We start from the raw sequence: 21,526 nt of genomic DNA on the forward strand, positions 1-21,526 counted from the left end.
TAGTTTGTCTTTTCAATCTTTTTGCCTCTGAAAGAAGTAAATCAAAATTATTTTTTAAGTATTTAATTTGTATTCATTTCTTTTTCTTGAATTAAAGGGAACTATCTTGACAACCCTTTATTTTGATTCCTTTATTTTGATTCAAAATATTCATGTCTTTCCTATTTCATGTAAGCCAATTTTAAAAAAAAAAAAATAGTTAAATGAATTCAATTTTATTTGTATTCCAAAACTCACTATATCATTTTTAGAGTTTATGTATCAACATATTTTATATTTGCTTCATTATGAGATTTTTTTTAATCTTATTCAGTCCAAACAAGGCTTAATATACAATCCAATAAGCCCAATAAATACATCGCAATAATACATGTTACAACAATAAATAAACAAATAGTATATATATTTAATAATCAGTCATGTCCCATTCATTCTCTAGACTTAAAAAAGACAGGTACCTAACAGTCCAAACTGAATCTGAAATGGGGATACTCGAAGAAGCACACAATTTGAAGATCATAGGGTCGGGCGAGCGGGTCATTGTGTTGGCCCACGGATTCGGAACCGATCAATCGGTGTGGAAGCACCTTGTTCCACACTTGATCGACGATTTCCGAATCCTACTATTTGATAACATGGGGGCCGGACCTACTAATCCTGATTTCTTCGATTTCAGCCGCTACGCAACACTCGATGGCTACGCTTTCGATGTTTTGGCGATACTCGAGGAACTTCGGATCGGGTCATGTATATTTGTGGGTCATTCCGTTTCCGCCATTATAGGTGCTATCGCTTCCGTCAGCCGCCCGGATCTCTTCGATAAGATCATCATGATCTCTGCCTCTCCCAGGTCAAGCACATCTTATTTTTTATTAGTTTTTTAATGGATGTGTAGTTTTGTTAATTTAAAATATGAAAAACAAAATATTTTACTTTAGGACAAAACGTGGTAATTTTATTTTAACTTATTATTTTTGTTTTTTTAATTAATTTGTAAATGAAATCATATTTAGATATATTTGGAAGTGTTTTTTTTAAGAAAAATGATTGGGAGCACGACTTTTGGGGAGCGACTCGTACAGCGAAAGTGACATCGCTGATATACGAAAGTGACATCGATATTATACAAAATAGACCTCGTTGTTATACAAAAGGAACGAGGTCTCTTTTGTATAACAACGAGGTCACTTTCGCTGTACGAGTTGCTCCCCAAAGTCGTGCTCCCTATCATTCCTCTTTTTTTAAATTGATATTGTTTTCGAAATTTAGTCGTTCTAATCTGTCAATGTTTGTTTGAGTGTAATGTGAGTAATGTTTTGAAAAAAAATTGAATGGAGATAGATTTTGTATTATTTTTTTAAAGAAATCAAAACGATATAACTTTGTATATAGTTTAACAATTTGAAAATATTTGTATTTTAAATTAAGTATTTTTCGAGATATACATGTTCGAAACTACTGAATACGATTTGAATCCAAATGATGTAATGTGTTCGAATAATTGGAAAATTTGGAAAAAAATACTTATTTTGTTTTGAAAATTTGTGATAAATTATTTTTAAAAAATGTAAAAATAAGAAAACATCATTTGTTTGTGAGAAAAACTTAAATAACTAAAATTCTAACCGTTGGAGCCATCTCGAACCCCTAATTAGTAAAAACGACTCAATTTCGAGCCCAAAATAAAAATCGAGTTTTTCTTATTGATTAATTAATTTTTTTTATTAAAATTAAATTTTATAAAATCACATTTCCTTTAAAACAACGTTAAAGAGTATCTGGTACTAATTCAACTTAAAAAATCTAGGAATCAAACATGTGAATCTCTTATACATACTTTTGAACACTTTTGAGCTTGTTTTTTAATGTCAATATTCTCTTTTATCTTTGATATCAATATAAAATTTTGGGAAATTTACATTAGATAAATCCTTCTTAACCAGATATCTTAACGACCTGGATTACTATGGTGGGTTCGAGCAAGAAGATCTAGACCAACTATTCGAGGCAATGAGGTCCAACTACGAGTCATGGTGTTCAGGCTTTGCGCCATTGGCAGTTGGTGGTGACATGGAATCTTTGGCGGTCCAAGAATTCAGTCGCACCCTTTTCAACATGAGGCCTGACATAGCCCTTAGCATCGCTCAAACCATTTTCGGAAGTGATTATCGAAATCTTCTTTCCCACATAACTGTCCCTTGTCATGTTATTCAGAGCATGAAGGATCTTGCAGTACCCGTTGTGGTATCTGAATACATTCATCAGAATTTGGGTGGGGAGTCGATTGTTGAAGTCATGTCGACCGAAGGCCATCTCCCTCAATTGAGTAGTCCAGATGTTGTTGTTCCTGTATTGCTTCGGCACATTCGTCTTGACATTGTTTTGTAGATTGTGTTCAAATATTGATCTAGTTTGATTGTTGTTGAGTGATTGTAATTCTTTGAGGATAAAAGTTGTATTTTATTTTATTAATCTATAGTTTTGCTATCTAACCATTAATAATAATGTAATGACCTTTTTTATTGGAAACAAAATTGATAAGTTATCAATTTTATGATCTTTGAATGTACTGTCACCCGGCCTAGTATATATTGTGCTTTCAATTCTCTTTATTTGCAAGTTTTAGCTGAAAATAACTTCATTGCTAATTTAGTTTTTGGTTGCCCAATTGTTAGTTTTTTAACATTGGAAAGTCTTATTTTTTATTACACAACTCAAATTTGAGTTTTGATTGGGTGTTTTGTTAGGTATGAGACCTTATTTATTTTCGTTCATTCCAATTTATTGTTACCCAATTTTATATTTTTAAACAACAGTTTCATTATTAGGTAATTTTTTTTTTATGGATTGTTTATTAGTACATTTCAGTTGTGTGGATGTCTTTGTCTTCTTTTCAAATAGAGATGAATCTTCAAATTTAGAGTGATCAATTAAATTGATTTTTACTTATATGCCAGTTACAAATATGTTCTTATTCATAAGAGAATGAGATTTTAAACATTTTTTTATCTAAGACTAAAATTGTTTTTTTTTAAATTAAAGGAGAACTAATATGATACCCCACTGTCATGGTCCTGACTTAAACGCAAGGCGCTTGCTTCCAAATGGAATCGAACTCATACATTTTGGTCTCTTAAGCCGAATAAGACTAAAATATAATGACTTATATCGACTCAAATCAATTAAAATTTGGAGTACGAATAAAATTTTTCATAAAATTGATCATTATATTAAACATTTTATTCTTGTTTGCAATTAATTCTATCTACTGCTTTGTAAAATAATTATTGAATAAAATGATTAAAATTAATTAAAAAAAAGTTTAATAAAATAATTAAAAAGTTACAAATAAAATAGTAAAAATATATTTAAATTAAAAATAAATAAATAACTTTAACTTGTCTTTTAAAACTAATAGAAGATAAAATTAAAGTGGATGTATTTCATTTTATTTATGAATAGATGAACAAATTAAAAAACTTTATAGTTTAAGGTGTGATATGATAATTAACACAAAATTTAAGAAAAAAATATCAAATTATTTATTATATGAAAATATTTGATTTATAAATTAAGTTTCAACACTTTTTTATTGTTTAAATTAATTTATTTACAAAGAAGTTTTTGTCAAACTATATTCTTATCACTATCACAAAAAATAAACAATAATTTTTTATTTGTAAACAAATATTATCTACAATTTTCATTTTTTTATAATATGATCTAAAAATTTTTAAAAAAAAAAATCATACTCTCATTTATTTTTTATTTAAAGAATTTTAATTCCTATTTTTATACCATATTATTTTTATCTTTAATTTTGATAAATTTTAAAATAATAATGATAATTCTGATAAAATAATTGTTTTTTAAAGGCAAATTAATTAGGCTAAGTAGTCATTCTAAACTTTATTTTCAGAAATTATTTTCTAGTTTTCGATCAAAGTGAAAAATATTTGCAATAGAACAGACAAAGGTAATCCCATCCTCTTTGAATCTGTAGCTCAAAGATTTATGTCAGTTTCAATCTCTCATATTTGAAGATCTAATTACGACCCATCAAATTATAGAGCTATGCCTTTATCAATTCTGGTTCTTGTTCTGAATCTGGTTCTGGGTCATTGAGATCTTCCATGGGCGGCTGGAGAATGTTAAGGAAAATATGCCCATCAAAACGTGCATTTCCTTCCATCAATCCACTATATTTCACAACTTCAATTACCAACAATCAATTGAACGAGCCTTTGTTACAAATGGCTGTTCGAGGACATAACATGAAGTTTGATGACTACAACAAAATCTTGAATGACTGTGTGGATCTTAGCGCCTTCAGAGAAGGGCAAAGGGTTCATGCCCACATGATCAAAACACACTATTCTCCATCTGTTTTCCTCAGCACTAGATTAATTGTGTTTTACAAGAAGTGTGACTATCTTGATGATGCACGTAGAGTGCTCGACGAAATGCCTGAGACAAATGTCGTCTCTTGGACTGCAATGATAACTGGTTATTCGCAAAAGGGTTTAACTTCTGAAGCATTGAATCTCTTTGTTGAGATGTTAAGATCATGTATTGGATTTGGACCAAATCAATTCACCTTCACAACTGTGCTTACTTCTTGCATTGGTGATTTGGGTTTCCATCATGGAACACAAATCCATTCTTTATTAGTTAAGAGTGGTTTTGAATACCATATATTTGTTGGAAGCTCACTTCTTGATATGTATGCTAAATCAGGCAAAATTCATGACGCGCATCGTGTGTTCGATGATATGCCTGAAAGGGATGTGGTTTCTTGTACAGCTTTAATCTCCGGTTATGCTCAATTAGGTCTTGATGAAGAGGCAATCCAAGTTTTTCGGAAGTTTCGAACGGAGGGGATGAGTTGTAATTATGTCACGTATGCAAGCCTCTTAACCGCGATATCTGGATTAGCTGCATTCGATCATGGAAAGCAAGTTCATAATCAAATAATTCGTACTGAATTACCTAATGCTGTTGTTCTTCACAATTCCCTGATTGATATGTACTCGAAATGCGGAAGCCTCTCCTATGCCAGAACCATATTCAACAACCTTAATGAAAACAAAAATGTAATCTCGTGGAATGCAATGCTCGTGGGATACAGTAAGAACGGGTTAGTAAACGAGGCGGAAGAGCTTTTCGAGAGAATGAAAGAAGAGAATACAATTAGGCCTAATAACGTGACATATTTAGCCATGCTATCGAGTAGTGGGCATGGAGGAAATGACGAAAGAGGTATGGAGATTTTCGAAGAGATGCTTGTGAATAGGATCGAGCCGGAGATTGAACATTACGGTTGTGTGGTTGACTTGCTTGGGCGGTCTGGTCAGATATCAAGGGCAGTTGAGTTTATTAAACATATGCCAATCGAACCAACAGCTGCCATTTTGGGTTCCTTGTTGGGTGCTTGTCGGGTTCATTCAGAAGTCGGGCTTGGAGAGGTTTTAGCTAAGAAACTTGAAGAACTAGAACCCGAGAATGCAGGAAACTATGTGATTCTTTCGAATTTATACGCGTCAGCTGGACGATGGGAGGATATGAGGAATTTACGAAAAAGGATGAACGAGAAGGCAGTGATGAAAGAACCGGGGAGAAGTTGGATTGAGATTAATAGGACGGTTCATACGTTTCATGCTAGTGATGTTTCTCATCCAATGAAGGATGAAGCATTTGAGAAGGTTAGGGAAATGTTAGTGAGGATTAAGGAAGCTGGTTATGTTCCTGATTTGGGATGTGTTGGATATGATGTGGATGAGGAACAAAAGGAGAAGATTTTGTTGGGACATAGTGAAAAGCTTGCGTTGGGTTTTGGGATGATTTATTCTTGTTCCGAGGTTGGTGGAAAGGCGATAAGGATTATGAAGAATTTAAGGATTTGCGTCGATTGTCATAGTTTTGTGAAATATGTTTCGAAAGTTTATGGAAGGGAGATATATTTGAGGGATACTAAAAGGTTTCATCATTTTGTAGGTGGGATTTGTTCATGTAAAGACTATTGGTGATTATTTGATTTAGATTGATCTAACATTTATTGATTATTAACATTGCACAATGCCATTGATGCATTCAATTGATTCATTTCCTTAAATATTTGTCTTAGAAAAATAAATATTATAAGCATTAGATGGGACTGATTGAAAGACATTTTTTTAAGCTTGAGTTTTGGACCTTCCTCAATTCATAAGCAATCCCATGTTTTACTTCTTCTAAAGACATGCATAACCTTTTCAACAATAAATACATGATTATGTACCATTCTTCTTTTGTCTAATCATTAAAAAAGTTCACAACAATTTTGTAACTAAAATCAAATAACAATGAGTCTAGACATTTCAACTTTGGACTATAGAAAAAATAAAGATATACTAAAATGGTCGCAAGGATCCAAGCGTGGCTCAGGAGTCACGAGGAGAAGTGTGAGTTTGTAAGCCTATAAAATCGGAAATCGAGTGTCTATAGAGTTGCTTTGATCTTAGCTCTTCAATTACAAGCATAAGGAGACTCTTTTGATGTTCTACCTTTTTCGATTTATTTGATTAAATTAGTTTTAAGATTAATCATTATTGAAGGGTTCATAATAGCCGTCTCAAAAATAAAGTCAGGTTAAAAATACAGGTAGATTTGCAACAATCTTCATTTTCACTCAAAGTATAGAAAAAGACATTTTGATATATCCCCAAATTTTGAATTATCAATGAGGATCCAAGTGAGTTCTTAATAATTTCAAAACAAAAGCTTCTTGAATAAAATTTTGAGGAAAATGAATTTCATATACTTATAAGTTATAATTAAATGAACTATAATCATAATCCATTAAAATGAATTTGAATTTTATAATTTTAAATTTCATATTATAATGTTAATATCATGTTATTGAAATTTGCATAGGTGAAGAAATATTGTTAGTAAAAATAAATAATATAATTAAAATGGAAAAAATAAGAATAATCATATTTCTGATCTCCTTTGAAAACAAAATATTTTATCTTTAAATATTTTATCTTTAAATGTTTTTGTTCATTTCAAAAAAATGGTAAACATTTAAATTTGTGATAAATAGAAATTCATCTAACACAATTCAACGTTTGAATTCAATTTAATCAAAACATAAATTGAGGCAGATTTTAATTAAATTGTGTGAGTTAAATTAGATCTTATAAAAAAATATAAATATTATAATTAAAGAAAGTTATTTTTATTTTTATTTTTATTTTTGTCAAAAAAGTAAGAAATTAAAATTATTTGATTTTGGAAATAATAAAGAAAAATAAAGCAAATTTAATCTTAATTAATTTGGGGGCAAGAAGATAAACAGATAGGATCGAATACAGCATTTTCATTTGTCGTTTCTCCCTTCAATCTCCATCATCATCATCTTCTTCTTCTTCGAATCTTCAGGGGAAATCTCTTCCATTCTTAATTTAGGTCATCTTCTTCAGTCAAGGATCATTCAAACCTTCAATTTTACTAGGTTTGACTGGCGGCATTTGAGGTAGGAAAGAAGATGACGATCGAATCTTTGCCGGAAAGTTCAGGATACTTCAATGCCGGCGTTGATCGGAAAATGACCTACTTCAGCAATCAATATGTTCTAGGTTTAACTGTAGTTGCCGGAATTGGTGGCCTCCTTTTCGGCTACGATACAGGTAAACACTTCTAACTCAATTGATTGCTTAATAATAATAATAATAATCCAAATATATGTATTTCAATAACTCAATCATTAATCTTGTCTTATTTTAGAGAATTTATTGTTTATTATTTCATTTTACCAAATTAATATTGAAATTAATGTCCTAAACAAAAAACTTTCTTTTACTTTGAAGTGCATTTTGATCCAAATTCTTGTTTTGTTCTTTATCTTGATCCTAGTAAAAAAGATATTCTTCATTAATTACTATATTCATATAACTTGGCAATGGGAATTTTTACAGGAGTAATATCAGGAGCCCTGTTATACATTAAGGATGATTTTGATGTGGTTAAACAGAGTAGTTTCCTACAGGTATTATTAAGGTTTTAGTTTTGATTATGTCGTTAGTTAGATTAACTTTATGTATTGTTCTTAACATTCCGATATAATTGCTTAATTCCGTTTGAAAATTTCGAATATATTGAGGAAAATGTTTGTTTTGCTCAACGAAAACGACATTTGTAATGAAAGGACTATAAGTCACTTTCTCAAAAACAAAATGATCAATTTTCAACATTTTGATGTCTTGAGCCTCTCATTCTTCTCATCTATGGCTTATGTTTAGTTCTATCTATTATAATTTGACAAAATTCTAATTTCCATGTATGTAATGTGTGATCTTAAAGATTATGTGGTAATTTCTTTGAGAAACATCATTTGGTTGAGATGTTTTTCATTATTCTCTAATTAATCGTCTGGCATAACCTGTTTACCTCCAAAACAGCTAGAAGAATGAAATCTGAAAATATGAAACATGTTTGTAGGAAACTATTGTCAGCATGGCCATTGTTGGAGCAATAATTGGAGCTGCTTCAGGTGGATGGATAAATGATGCATATGGACGAAAGAAAGCTACACTTTCAGCTGATGTTGTTTTTACAGCAGGCGCAGTTGTAATGGCTGCTGCACCAGATCCATATGTACTTATATTTGGTAGACTCTTGATTGGTTTGGGTGTAGGTGTGGCATCTGTAACTGCTCCTGTATATATTGCAGAGGCTTCACCTTCAGAAATTAGAGGTGGTCTTGTGAGCACTAATGTGCTTATGATTACTGGTGGACAGTTTCTTTCTTATCTCGTCAATCTCGCATTCACTCAGGTTAGACATTTCAAATAAATAATAGTAATAATACTTCAAATTATCTTCATATAGAATTCTGTTCTTTATAATTTGAATATGGAACAAAGGGTTATTCCTGTTCTCACCATGTTATTGGACCATTAGTATCTTGGTTTCTCATTCAGCCTAGAATTCAGATTCAATTACATTTGTGTTTCTAAAAAAAATGGTATCATGGATGAGCAGGTCCCAGGGACTTGGAGGTGGATGCTCGGTGTTTCTGGCGTGCCTGCCGTTTTCCAGTTTTTCGTTATGCTATATTTGCCTGAATCTCCACGATGGTTATACCTGAAGGTACATAAACGTACTCATATCAGTCCAACTAAAAGATTTGCAATTTTTTATAAGATTTTAATGTATTTTTTGTGCAGAAAAAAAAAGCTGAAGCCATTGCTGTGCTTTCTCAAATTTATGAACCTTATCGGTTAGAAGAGGAGATAGAACGACTGGCGGCTGCACTAGAAGAGGAACGCCAGAGAAAGAGTGCTGTCAAGTATTGGGATGTTTTTTCAACCAAAGAAATTAGGCTTGCATTCTTTGCTGGAGCTGGACTTCAGGTATATATATTTATTTTTGTATTTCAATGATATGTAATGTGAATTATTGTTGTCTTTTCTCGAGTATTGGTCATGACTATGGTTATGCTAAAGGGCGGAGATATGATATAGAATCCACCCGGGCTAAAAACATTTCATAAAATCTACTCAATGAAAATAATATAAAGTAAACAAACAAAATATACTTAGTTTACTGTCGCTAATTCTCTCTAGCGACGGAACATTGTCAATAACGATGGTGTTGTTCCGTCGTTATTGACATTTACATACAACCTATTTTGGGTAGCCCGGGTAGGCTTGGACATAGATCCGGCCTTGGTTATGCTAATCATCTCCAAATGTGGTATTTGTTTAAGGCATTTCAACAATTGACTGGGATCAACACAGTAATGTACTACAGTCCAACAATTGTTCAAATGGCTGGCTTTACTTCAAATCAATTAGCACTCTTCCTTTCAATGATCGTCGCTGCAATGAACGCCGCCGGAACTGTTCTCGGCATCTACCTGATTGACCACGTCGGCCGACGAAAGCTGGCTCTCAGTAGCTTATCAGGAGTCTTCCTGTCACTGATTCTTCTCTCGGCAGCATTCTTTGTCGGCTCTTCTTCTACAAACAGTGGGTGGATAGCAGTTTTAGGATTAGTTCTATACATCAGTTTCTTTTCTCCTGGTATGGGACCTGTTCCATGGACAATTAACTCTGAAATATACCCGGAAGCGTACAGAGGGATATGCGGTGGAATGTCTGCAACTGTGAATTGGGTGTCGAATCTGGTTGTTGCGCAGAGTTTTCTTTCGGTTGTTAATAGGATAGGAACTGGGGCGACGTTCTTGATTGTGTCGGGAGTAACTGTTGTGGCGTTTGTGTTTGTGTTTGTTTTTGTGCCGGAGACGAAGGGGCTGACGTTTGAGGAAGTGGAAAGGTTATGGAAGGCAAGGGCTGGGGCTGGGGCTGGGGCTTCGGGAGGAAATGGAAGGGAGAGGCTACTTGAAGAAGAAGAAGATGGTGGATAACTGTTATAAGCTTTGTTGTCATGCTTATTTTATAATCTTAATTTTATGTTGTTGGAAAATATGTATTAATGATTTCTAGTGCTAATAATAGTTGTCAATGGAAAGGGTGGTATATAATTTTTGGAAATATCCATTTTTGTTTTAGGTATACTGAAAAAATTAGTAAAGTTTTGTACAAACTTAAATTATGTATAATGTATCTGTATTGTATAAGTAATAAATAATATCTAATGAAATTATAAATAATTAAGGTCTAATTTTTATTTTTTTTAGAAATAGATTTATTTTCTTCTACTGAACAAATTTGAAGTTCAACTTTTAAGATATTTATTTTTCTAGTAAATTTTTTTTCGCTCTAAATTGATTTGAAACTCAACTCTTAAAATATTTATTTTATCTCTTTAGTTTCATCAAAAAAAAAAAAAAAAAAATTCAAAAAGAATGAATACTCAACTCTTAAGATATATATTCTCTCTTATAATTTTGGTACTTTTTGTTCTCTTCAAAATAGATTTATTGTAAGAATTCATGACAACACACAAAATGAAAGTTTTTTGTTATATTATATGCATATCAAAATAGTATTATTGGAATTATTTTTAATATTTGTGCATATATTATTTAGTTGCAATAGTTGTTATCCTATAAATATTAAAGTCTAATTAAAGTGATATATTAAAGCATATTTATACCTTTATAATAAATAAGGAGATATATTTGTGTAAAAGCTGAAATATTATTTACTATTATTTTTTGTTGTTGATGGGTCGAATAGTAAATGAGTATATTAGGACTATGTCTCAACCCATATAGATAGTCTACCTATTATGTTTCTCTCATCATACTGCTATCGATAAGGGTTGGAAGGCCTAAACCCACAAATCACACATTCCGATCCAAGTTTAAATCCAGAACTGAGAGATTAAGATCGAGAGAAGATCCAAAAAATAACAAAGAACGACTTGACTTAATGAACCGTTTTCGTTAAAGATTCATGTATGTTTTCACAATTATATTTTATCTTAATTTATCGACATAAAGTATTAATATTATAGATATAATGAATAAAGATATAAATTAAAGAATCTAATAAGTGACTCTATGTCTATCTATTGAGATTTGTGTTATTTTTAAGAATATGAACATATACGTTCTTAATTTAATTTGACTAGAACAATACAATGAATTAATGAATTAGAAATAACAAGATTGGATTTATAAGTTGACCTAAACTTTTGGATTAGCTTAAATAAAAGAGAAATACATCCCATATCTAAACGGTTTTAACATATTCAAGATGAACAAAATATAAATTAATTTTAATGTTATTAATTATCATTATATTATATTGATCATTGTTTAATTTGTACCATTTTTTTCTCAAAGAATCGGTACAAATGAAGTGAATTTATTATTTTATTTATTTAAATAATAAATATATCATACTAAAGTCATTCACTTACATAATTAAGTTGAAAATTCAGTTATATATAATTGATTTAGAATTACATATTTGTATATTTTAGTAATAGTTAAAGATTATTATATTAACTAGCATGCAGTCGGTGCATTTGTATAAGTAATGATATAAAAATCGAGAAAAAGAAATTACGGTAAAATGTAATAGCATTTATAATTTTATTTTTAACCGTTTTAAGTTTATGGGCGAGTCAATCCACAATCCGACCCAAGTATCCATTTACTCTCACATATATATCAAAATTAACCACAGCTCTCGACCCGGCAATCCGGACACTTTAAAATTTAAGCATCATATTATATATATATATATATATTAGTTAGTTAAAAAAGTTGAACTTATATTATTAAAATGTCCCGCGTTTATCAAATTTGGTGTTGAATTTAAAATATAAAGTCTTATTAGCCTAGTTGGTTAAATGGTTGTACCTGTTTTGTTAGGTTGCAAGTTTGAAGCATACATATAACATTTTTAATTTTATTTTTAACCGTTTTAAGTTTATGGGCGGGTCAACTCACAATCCAAACCAAGTATCAATTTACTCTCACATATATATCCAAATTAACCACAACTCTCGACCCGACAATCCAAACACTTTGAAAATTAAGAATCTATATATATATATATATATATATATATATATATATATAAAATAATTAATATTATATATATATATATATATTTAGCATTTAATATATTTTAATAATTATAATTAATTAAGGAATTTATTAACTATAATAAATTAAGGAATTAATTATATATATATATATATATGCATAATTATATGTTGCATATTTAAACTTAGAATTCAAGAATTCTAATAATTAAATTTTCAATTAAATAATTTTGATAACATTATAAAAGTTAGAGAATATGAAAAATGTTATAAGAAATGATACAGGACACAGATCCATAATTCAGAGTTTGGGTGGGCTTGAAAATAATTTAAGATATAATTAAAAAAATAACGAGAAAATTTTAGATAAAATAAGTGGATAAAACATAAGTTTTATCATTTTTTTTAATAATTAGATAAACAATTAGTGAATTATATTGATTTTTGTAAAAAAAATAAAGGATAATGTCACATTTTTACCATAAAAAAAATATATTATTATTTTTTTCGGGGTGGGCAAGCCCCTACATACAGATACGTACCTACGTTCGATAAGGCTTGAGGCAATTTTTTTTTTTAAAAATGGGTCCATTCGTTGTCGTAAAGTCCGGTATGGAATATATGCCACGTCAATAAAAAAGACAAAAGTTAACAATATTTGAAATAACTAAATAAACATCATTCGTTTAGCTGTTTTAGAGGCAAAAATATTGATCAAATCTGTATAATCTAATCTAATTGATGGACTATTTCTTTCTCAATCGACAACATTGATAACCCATTTAGTCGAAGATAATTCTTGATTAACTTCAACTTTGAGAAACTTCTTTCTGTCGATGTAACTGTTACTGGTATGGTTAACAAAATCTTATAGATAATATAAGTATTTAGGAAAAAACCATTCAGTTTTGCCAGACATTGTAGCATATCAATTGCTCTTTTTTCATTTGTTAAATAACATTTCACGACCAAGAACTCTAAATACAATTCATCACCATTAATGTTTGAACGTCCATCGTGACTCAAAAATTGTTGAAGCTCCATACAAGACTTCATCAAGTTAGTTAAAAGTTCACGTTTTAACTTCTCCAAATTTAATAAAACCCAAATATTTCTTGATATTGTTTAAATTGTTCAAACCGAACTTGAAGCAAAGATCAATCTTGATCAATTATAAACAAAAAAATATTCAACTCTAAAAAACTCTTCACTAGATTGTGTCACATCATCATTGCCACTTTCATCAAATTGTTTTTTTCTTTGAATGATGCGTTTTTCTCAAAATTTATGTTCAATCCCCATTTCACTTTCCATTTGTATAGCTTCATTCATGGAACTAGCAAATCTCTCTTCTCTAAACTCATCAAAAAATGATCAAGTCCTTGTAAGAGGTTAATTGCAATATTAATACCCATATCTTCAGATTTCATAAACTTACTCACATCATTTATTGCGTGTAACAAGCTATACCATATTACCATTCCAAGCAAGAACTCAAACTCTCAAGATCATATAATGTTAAGGTCTCAACATCACTTTTTATTTTAGAATCTTTAGCAACTTCCGCCGAGTCAAGTAAAACATCTCTCATATGTACAATTTTCTCTTTTATAGCTTTTACACTCTAAACCTGACTTTTTCAGCGGGTATGTGATAATGGTTTAACAATTAACCAGACACCTTATCTTTAAAAAAAATTCATCTCTTTATAGAGGAAGAGAACAATGTATAAATGCATTGCACCACTCTAAAGAAGGACTTGGCTTTATGACAACATTCCACCATATCAACTAATGCCAAATTAAGACTATGACAACCACATAGTGTGTAAAAAGCTTTACAATTTATTTTGAGCAATCTTTATTGTACACCTTTGTGTTTTCCACTCATGTTAGACTCATTGTTGTACCCCTATCCTCTTACGTCATCAATGTCAAGCCCAACTCTAGTTAACACATTCAGAAGTTCACTTGATAACCAAAACCTGATATGTCATCCATCTTAAAAAACTCAACCCAATATTCTTCTATTTTTGGTGTGTCTATCGAATCATCCACGCATCGTAGCACTAAAGACATTTGTTCTTGATGACTCGCATCTAGAGTACCATCAAGTATTACTGAAAAATATTTTGCACATTTAACTTTTGCAATGATTGCCCTTTTCACTTTTTTTTCCAAAGTCTCTATCAACTCATTCTGAATTTTGGGACTTAAAGATGTATATTGTGATTTCCTTGCTTCACAACGTCGAACATGCTCCTCCATCACTAGATCAAACTCAACAACCATTTCTATCATTTGCAAAAATAGCTCATTGTTCTCGACATAAAATTTCTCATCATTTCCTCGGAAGACCGAAGTATTTTTGGCAAATGTTTTTACAATGGCGATTATTCTTGTTAACACTTGCCTCCAATGTTGTCTTTCTTTGTTGATTTGAAGTTACATATTTTTTTCAGCCTCTTTTCTAATTCAACCCAAGCAAACATTCAATCCATAGGATCCCTACTAACTTCATGATGTTTAAGACTTCTATGTATATTATGGCAGTCTTTGTATCCGTTATTCCCAAATTTCCCATTCTACTCATCATTTGTTCAGTCTTGAACAACTTATAACAAAAGCAAAATATTCTGAATATACAAGCTATAGTCTGTCAAATGTTTGTCCATCTACTATTATTCGTGTATAATGCGATTAATCAAAATGTTTAATGTTACCATCCTTAGGAAACAAAAAGTCATCCTTCAAAGTCTCGGTCGAATTTAATTTTTCATGTTGAGAGTCATTCTCTAAGTTCTCATTCGATTCACCCAAATTAACAGCCTCAACCAATTCTTCATTTTCAAAGTGACTTTGTTCTTCAATCACCAAACTATCTCATAGTTCAACTCTTTTTGTTTTGTTATTTCTACTAAAGTATTTGTTAATATCACCGACTTGAGTTTGAATTAATGTCTCCTCCATTTGTTTCAATTTTCTCTTTTGAGCTTCAGACAAATGTTTATGAGACATTTTATACAGATCAATTACAGTTGCTATAACAATTTCTTGTAGTTGACAGATTCTGAAATTGTCATAATTTATAATTTCGTCAAATAAAGATTGAATTCATCTAGCTCTTTTCAAAAAAAATTAATTTAATCAACACAACTTAACTCAAGAACACATTCATTCATATCATGGAGCAATAGAAGTATAGAATTATGATTTTATTGTTTCAATATATTTGAACATCTATTATAATTAATTGCTATGATTTTGAGTTCTCGCTTACAAATTCCAAAAATTCATTAATAATATAACAAAGAAAAAATCTATTAATGCAAGTAAAGCACTAAAGCTCCAATAATAGAAAAATGGTCTTCTGTAATGAATGTCAGTAATAGTGCTATTATTAGTAACGACGCTATAACGACTCTATAGCGTCGTTACTGATATATATTTCTCAATAACGGCTCTATATAACCGTTACAAATATTATCTATTAGTAACGACTCTTTCTTATAGCCGTTACTGATAACATGTTTTTTTTTTCTGGTCTTTCGAACTAAGGATATTTGTAACAGTTCTTTGAATGCCCTTATAGATCGATAGTCTTTAAACATTTGTAACGGTTCTTTGAAAAACTGTTACAGATACCGCTTCGGTCGTTTCATTTTCCAAGAAAGGGTATCTGTAACAAATCTTTGAATGCCCTTATAAAATTATATAGCTATCTGTAACGGTTTTTTAAATGCCCTTATATATAGTCTTTAATCATCTGTAACGGTTCTTTAAAAAACTATTACTAATACTTATTAAATTAACATTTGTAACGACGAAAGAGCCATTACAAATACTCCTATAATTCATAACCTTTTCTTTCTTCTTTTTTCTTCTTCCTGCCTTGCTTTCTTGTATTTCTCTATTTCAAGTAAAACAAATTTCGATTTCCCCTTTCTTCATCATCCTTCACACTCGAACGAAGAATGAGGAATCAACCTTCATCCATCACATTGATCTCCTTAATCCTCTTTTCTCTTCAATTTGTATCATGTAATCCTCCATTCTCATGTGATTCTTCTGATCCATCCACTAAATCATACATATTCTGCAATTTTAGATTGTCAATCGTCGATAGAGCGCGCAACATAATCTCATGTTATTTTGTTTTTTATGTTTTCCGTGTGCATATCAATATTCTCAACATTCAATACATACAACATTTTTAATTTTATTTTTAACCGTTTTAAGTTTATGGCCGGGTTAACCCACAATTCGACCCAAGTATAAATTTACTCTCACATATATATATATATATATATATATATATATATATATATATATATATATATATATTCAAATTAACCATAAGCAAATTCAAATTAAACATTATATATATAGATTATATTCTTATAAATGTTGCACGTTCATCAAATTTTGGGTAAAATTTAAAATATAATATAAAGTCTTATTAACTTAGTTGGTTAAAGGGTTTTACTTATTTTATTAGATTACAAAAAATATACCTATAGTATTCTTAATTTTATTTTTAATTGTTTCAAGTTTATGGGCTGGTCAACCCACGACTCAAATATTTATTTACTTTCATATATATATTCAAATTAACCACAAACTCTAGCAAATTCAAATTAAACATTATTATTATTATTATAATAAATAAATATTTGGACTTAAATTATAATAGTTTTAAATTTGTGCAAAATATTTATAACTGAGTTTGAGTGAGTTTTAAAAAATAAATATAAAATAAAAAAACTTTTAAAGAAAAGTAAAAAAATAGTAAATGTAGTTTGAAGGAATCTGAATTTGATTTAAAAAAATTGTTACGCTAACAAATAGGCAAACAATAATATTATTATTAGTTTTAAAAGATTGAGATATATATTTTGAGGTTATTTATTTATTATAAAATATTATTTTAATATAAAAAGAAAAAACAAACTTCACAAATAAAATATACTAAAATAATTATATCAAATAAATCCTAAAAGACACTTTCAAAGCTCTTTCTCTCAAACGGTTTAGAATATATATATGACCTTTATTAATCTCGTTTTAATTGTATTTTCAGAAACAATATTTAGAAATACCCGCCTTATTTCATGTATTAAATCTAAAAAAAGAAATTAAATCTGTTGAAAGATAAATATTTTTATATAAGTTGCGTATTGATTGGGTTTTTTACATTAAACTCACCCCTCCTATTTATATGCATATCTGTTAATTATTTATTTTTAATATAATTTTTTTAGCTATATATATATATATTAATCTATCTCCTAATTAATCAATCATTCAAATTCCAATTCTCTTTCTCTATAATTTTGATCAACATCATGAACATGAAGAGCTTTATTTTATTGATTCTTTTGGTTGTATTTCATCTTCATATCTCAACCGTCAAATGTAGACTTCTCTTAGAACATGTCACTAATGAAGACACTTTCAACGTCTTAGATTTTGGTGCCTTTGGTGATGGTGTTACTGAAGACAATCAAGTAATGAAAAGTTTTATTTGAAAATTTGAAATTAATGTTACTTTTTCAAACCATATATTAAAATGGTTCAAATTATCAGGCATTTGAGAAAGCATGGAAAGCAACGTGTAAATCCATGTCTTCAACACCCACGATGGTTGTGCCTTCGAACTATACATTCTTATTGCAACCATTGATCTTCTCGGGCCCTTGCGAGTCCAATTCTACCCACGTTTTGGTATAAGTTTATCTTATGTTCTTATTTATTCACGACTTTCAATTTGTATAAAAAAATGTTATATTTGTAACTACTATATTTCTAATATTTTTTAAGAAATTTTATTTAATTTCAATCAAAGAAAAATCGACTAATCAAAACGATAAAACAACGAAAAAATGGAATTTATAATAAAATATTCTCTAATGGATACTTATTGAATATATACTCAGATTAATGGAACATTGGTTGCGCATGAAGATCCCAAAAAATGGGAATGCATTTCCAAGGGATGCAAGCAGTGGATTGCGTTTGACGATCTCACAAAAGACCTCTATATTTCGGGATCAGGCACCATCGATGGTCGAGGCTCCAACTGGTGGGGTTCATATTGCGAAAATGATGAGCATAAAAAGGTATATATAATAAGAACTTTGTAATGTCATAAATTTTAATAGAAGGCATACATTTTCTAACTATTTTTAAATCTTTTTTTGCCCTATTTCTTTAGAGCTGCTCTCACAAGCCAACAGTAAGTATCAATTCAATCTCCTTCAAAATAAATTCCATAAATTTTCTTCTTTTTTATTTAATTTGTTTAATTTGGTTTGTTATTCCCTAAAAATGGAACAGGGTTTTGTGATAATGAACTCAATCAACGTTCATATAAGTGGTTTGACATTTTTGAACAGTCCACAAATGCACATTGCAATCGAAAGATCCGATTCGGTTTATGTTTCCAACCTCACGATAATTGCCTCTGCTGATAGCCCCAATACTGATGGCATCCACATTCAACATTCAACCAATGTTTTCATAGAGGACACAAATATTGGCACCGGTACAAATAATAACAATAATCCATTTAAATGAAAACAATTATTTGTCATTTTCAAATTCAAATTTGTGAGGCATAATTAATTTGTTATGCAGGTGATGATTGTATATCAATTGGACCTTCTTCGCACATTAATATTAGTAGGGTTAACTGTGGACCAGGTCATGGAATAAGGTAATTAGTAATTACAAGTCAATATACATTCACCCATTAGTTACATATTTAAATGAAAATAATCAATCAATTTCTTCTCTAATCATTAATTTGTTTATGTCATCTTCTTCACATAATTCTTGTTTATAACATGTAGCGTTGGAAGTTTAGGCAAAAATGGAGATTACGATACCGTAGACTATGTTTATGTAAGCGACATTAATTTCAATGGATCTATTAATGGAGCCAGAATCAAGTCATGGCAGGTATTGTTATTATTTGATCATTATTTATAAAGTTTCTATATGTTTATTAACGATATTATAAAAAGAAGTTGCTAATATTCGGATTACAGGGAGGACATGGTCATGCAAAGAATATAGTATTTGAGAGAATAAACTTAATAGGAACAAAAAGACCGATTGTTATTGATCAATTCTATTGCGATCACACAACTTGTCACAACCAAGTGAGTTTTATTTTTCTACTCTTTTTTTAAACGAATAAATTATACTCTCTTCTTATGATTTTTGTTTTTGTGTAGACAGCAAATGTTCAAGTGAGTGATGTTTGGTTCAATAATATACATGGCACCTCAAGCTCAATGGTTGCGGTGAGACTGGCATGTAGTGAGTCGTTGCATTGTAAGAATATAAATATGAAAGACATCAATATTCAATCAATTGACGTTGTACAATCAATTGACGTTGTACATCAAATAAGGACAACATCCTCCTATTGCATTAACGTACAAGGAAAGCTCGAGGGTCAAGTTTTTCCACCCGTTCCTTGCTTGAATTACTAAGATTTTGTAATCAGTGTTACTTGTATTATTTGATGTAAGAATTGGTTTTAGAAATTTTCATCCGGTATTTGTATGGAGAAAATGAAACTATATATAATAAGAGCGTTTCTAGGAAGAATTTTTGTTTTGTAATTTAATTTTTGTTGGGACTTTTATCATTTTTCTCATGTGAGGGATTGTTCCACTAATTTAATAGAGGGATGAGGTGGGCCCAAAATAATTACCATAATCTTTATTCCACTAATTTACTACTTCCCTATTTACTAATTTACATCTAAATTCTTCTTAATTAATTTTCTAATTTTTAAAAAATAAAATCTTAAAGATCCCTCATTCTTAATTTGTTGTTTTTGTATAACCATAAACTTAATTATATATATATAATTAATTTTATTTATGGTTGATTGGAGTCATAAATTTGACTCAAATTTATTATGTTAGTATTATTTAAACAAATTTATTTCTTTTATTTATTGTTACATTCGATAAAATACTCTTTGACTTAATAGTTAAATTTATTTTAGAATCTCTAAATAGAATACCTAAAGCTGAAGTTTAGAGGATTTATATAAATTAGCATAATGTTTCTACGTTAGGATAAATAAAATTCACATTTATAAAATTGAAATTTATAAAATTGAAATAGACAATTTTCACATCTTTGTCGTCATCAGCATTATCATTTTTATCGCATTCATCATCTTTTTTGTCGATAATATCTATGATATAAACATTAGGGGCTTCAATGGTTGAGACAATATAGTGGTCGTCTTACTCCTCTCATTCAACGTTGTTTTTATTATTTATCCAAAAAATGAAACATGATAACAAATTTGATAAAGAAATATTTCTTTAATTTTTTTCTCATTAGTTCACCAATTTTATCCTCATTTCTCGGTAAATCAAAAGTATCATTTTAGACATATTATATATTACTAATCTTGTAATCTCATTTTTGCACCCCAACTATCTCGATAGTACCAACATCTTTTAATTTCACTTTTGACAAACCAACAATCTCATCGTATCACTAACATACATATATCATTTTTAATTTTACTTTTAACCGTTTTAAGTTTATGGGTGGGTCAACCCACAATTCAACCCAAATATCTATTACTCTCACATATATATCCAAATTAACCACAGCTTTCGACTCGGCAATCCGAACACTTTGAAATTAAGCATCTTTATATATATAGTAGTTAGTTAAAAAATTGAACTTATAATATTAAAATGTCTTGCGTTCATCAAATTTGATGTTAAATTTAAAATATAAAGTTTTATTAGGCAGTTGGTTAAAGGGTTATACTTGTTTGTTAGGTTGCAAGCTCGAAATATACATATAACATTTTTTATTTTATTTTAATCATTTCAAGTTTATGGACGGGTCAACCCACAATCCAACCCAAGTATTAATTTACTCTCACATACATATTATAATTAATCATAACTCACGACCCGGCAATACGAATATTTTAAAATTAAGTATCATTATATATATATATTTGGATTTCCATT

General features: G+C 29.8%; 4 protein-coding genes across 4 annotated transcripts; all 4 read left to right on the top strand.

The window, feature by feature from the left end:
* The first annotated feature begins 465 nt into the window (after positions 1–465).
* On the top strand, positions 466–2,439 carry LOC124940630 (probable esterase D14L). Its single transcript, XM_047481151.1, has 2 exons — positions 466–850; positions 1,944–2,439. Exons 1-2 carry the CDS (start codon positions 483–485, stop codon positions 2,386–2,388), a joined length of 813 nt encoding a protein of 270 aa, XP_047337107.1. The 5' UTR covers positions 466–482; the 3' UTR covers positions 2,389–2,439.
* A 1,532-nt stretch (positions 2,440–3,971) lies between these two features.
* LOC124938383 (putative pentatricopeptide repeat-containing protein At3g13770, mitochondrial) lies at positions 3,972–6,038 on the top strand. The gene has a single exon (XM_047478809.1). The coding sequence runs from the start codon at positions 4,134–4,136 to the stop codon at positions 6,024–6,026; it is 1,893 nt and encodes a 630-aa protein (XP_047334765.1). The 5' UTR covers positions 3,972–4,133; the 3' UTR covers positions 6,027–6,038.
* Positions 6,039–7,366: 1,328 nt separating this feature from the next.
* LOC124937907 (inositol transporter 1) lies at positions 7,367–10,471 on the top strand. Its single transcript, XM_047478240.1, has 6 exons — positions 7,367–7,670; positions 7,959–8,029; positions 8,482–8,817; positions 9,025–9,132; positions 9,210–9,395; positions 9,752–10,471. The coding sequence occupies exons 1-6, from the start codon at positions 7,529–7,531 to the stop codon at positions 10,409–10,411; spliced, it is 1,503 nt and encodes a 500-aa protein (XP_047334196.1). The 5' UTR covers positions 7,367–7,528; the 3' UTR covers positions 10,412–10,471.
* Positions 10,472–17,857: 7,386 nt separating this feature from the next.
* LOC124939319 (probable polygalacturonase At1g80170) lies at positions 17,858–20,005 on the top strand. The gene is made up of 9 exons (XM_047479802.1): positions 17,858–18,013; positions 18,093–18,230; positions 18,443–18,625; positions 18,721–18,741; positions 18,843–19,050; positions 19,143–19,221; positions 19,358–19,466; positions 19,556–19,669; positions 19,745–20,005. Exons 1-9 carry the CDS (start codon positions 17,858–17,860, stop codon positions 20,003–20,005), a joined length of 1,269 nt encoding a protein of 422 aa, XP_047335758.1.
* The last annotated feature ends 1,521 nt before the right edge of the window (positions 20,006–21,526 follow it).

This window comes from Impatiens glandulifera, chromosome 5 (genome assembly GCF_907164915.1).
Source record: "Impatiens glandulifera chromosome 5, dImpGla2.1, whole genome shotgun sequence".
Lineage (NCBI taxonomy): Eukaryota > Viridiplantae > Streptophyta > Magnoliopsida > Ericales > Balsaminaceae > Impatiens > Impatiens glandulifera.

Coding starts and splice junctions, on each gene's coding strand:
- LOC124940630 (XM_047481151.1), top strand. CDS start 483: ATGGGGATACTCGAAGAAGCACACAATTTGAAGATCATAGGGTCGGGC. Junction 851..1,943: donor ATGATCTCTGCCTCTCCCAG/GTCAAGCACATC, acceptor CTTCTTAACCAG/ATATCTTAACGACCTGGATT.
- LOC124938383 (XM_047478809.1), top strand. CDS start 4,134: ATGGGCGGCTGGAGAATGTTAAGGAAAATATGCCCATCAAAACGTGCA.
- LOC124937907 (XM_047478240.1), top strand. CDS start 7,529: ATGACGATCGAATCTTTGCCGGAAAGTTCAGGATACTTCAATGCCGGC. Junction 8,030..8,481: donor AACAGAGTAGTTTCCTACAG/GTATTATTAAGG, acceptor ACATGTTTGTAG/GAAACTATTGTCAGCATGGC. Junction 8,818..9,024: donor TCAATCTCGCATTCACTCAG/GTTAGACATTTC, acceptor ATGGATGAGCAG/GTCCCAGGGACTTGGAGGTG.
- LOC124939319 (XM_047479802.1), top strand. CDS start 17,858: ATGAAGAGCTTTATTTTATTGATTCTTTTGGTTGTATTTCATCTTCAT. Junction 18,626..18,720: donor AAAATGATGAGCATAAAAAG/GTATATATAATA, acceptor CTATTTCTTTAG/AGCTGCTCTCACAAGCCAAC. Junction 19,670..19,744: donor ACACAACTTGTCACAACCAA/GTGAGTTTTATT, acceptor GTTTTTGTGTAG/ACAGCAAATGTTCAAGTGAG.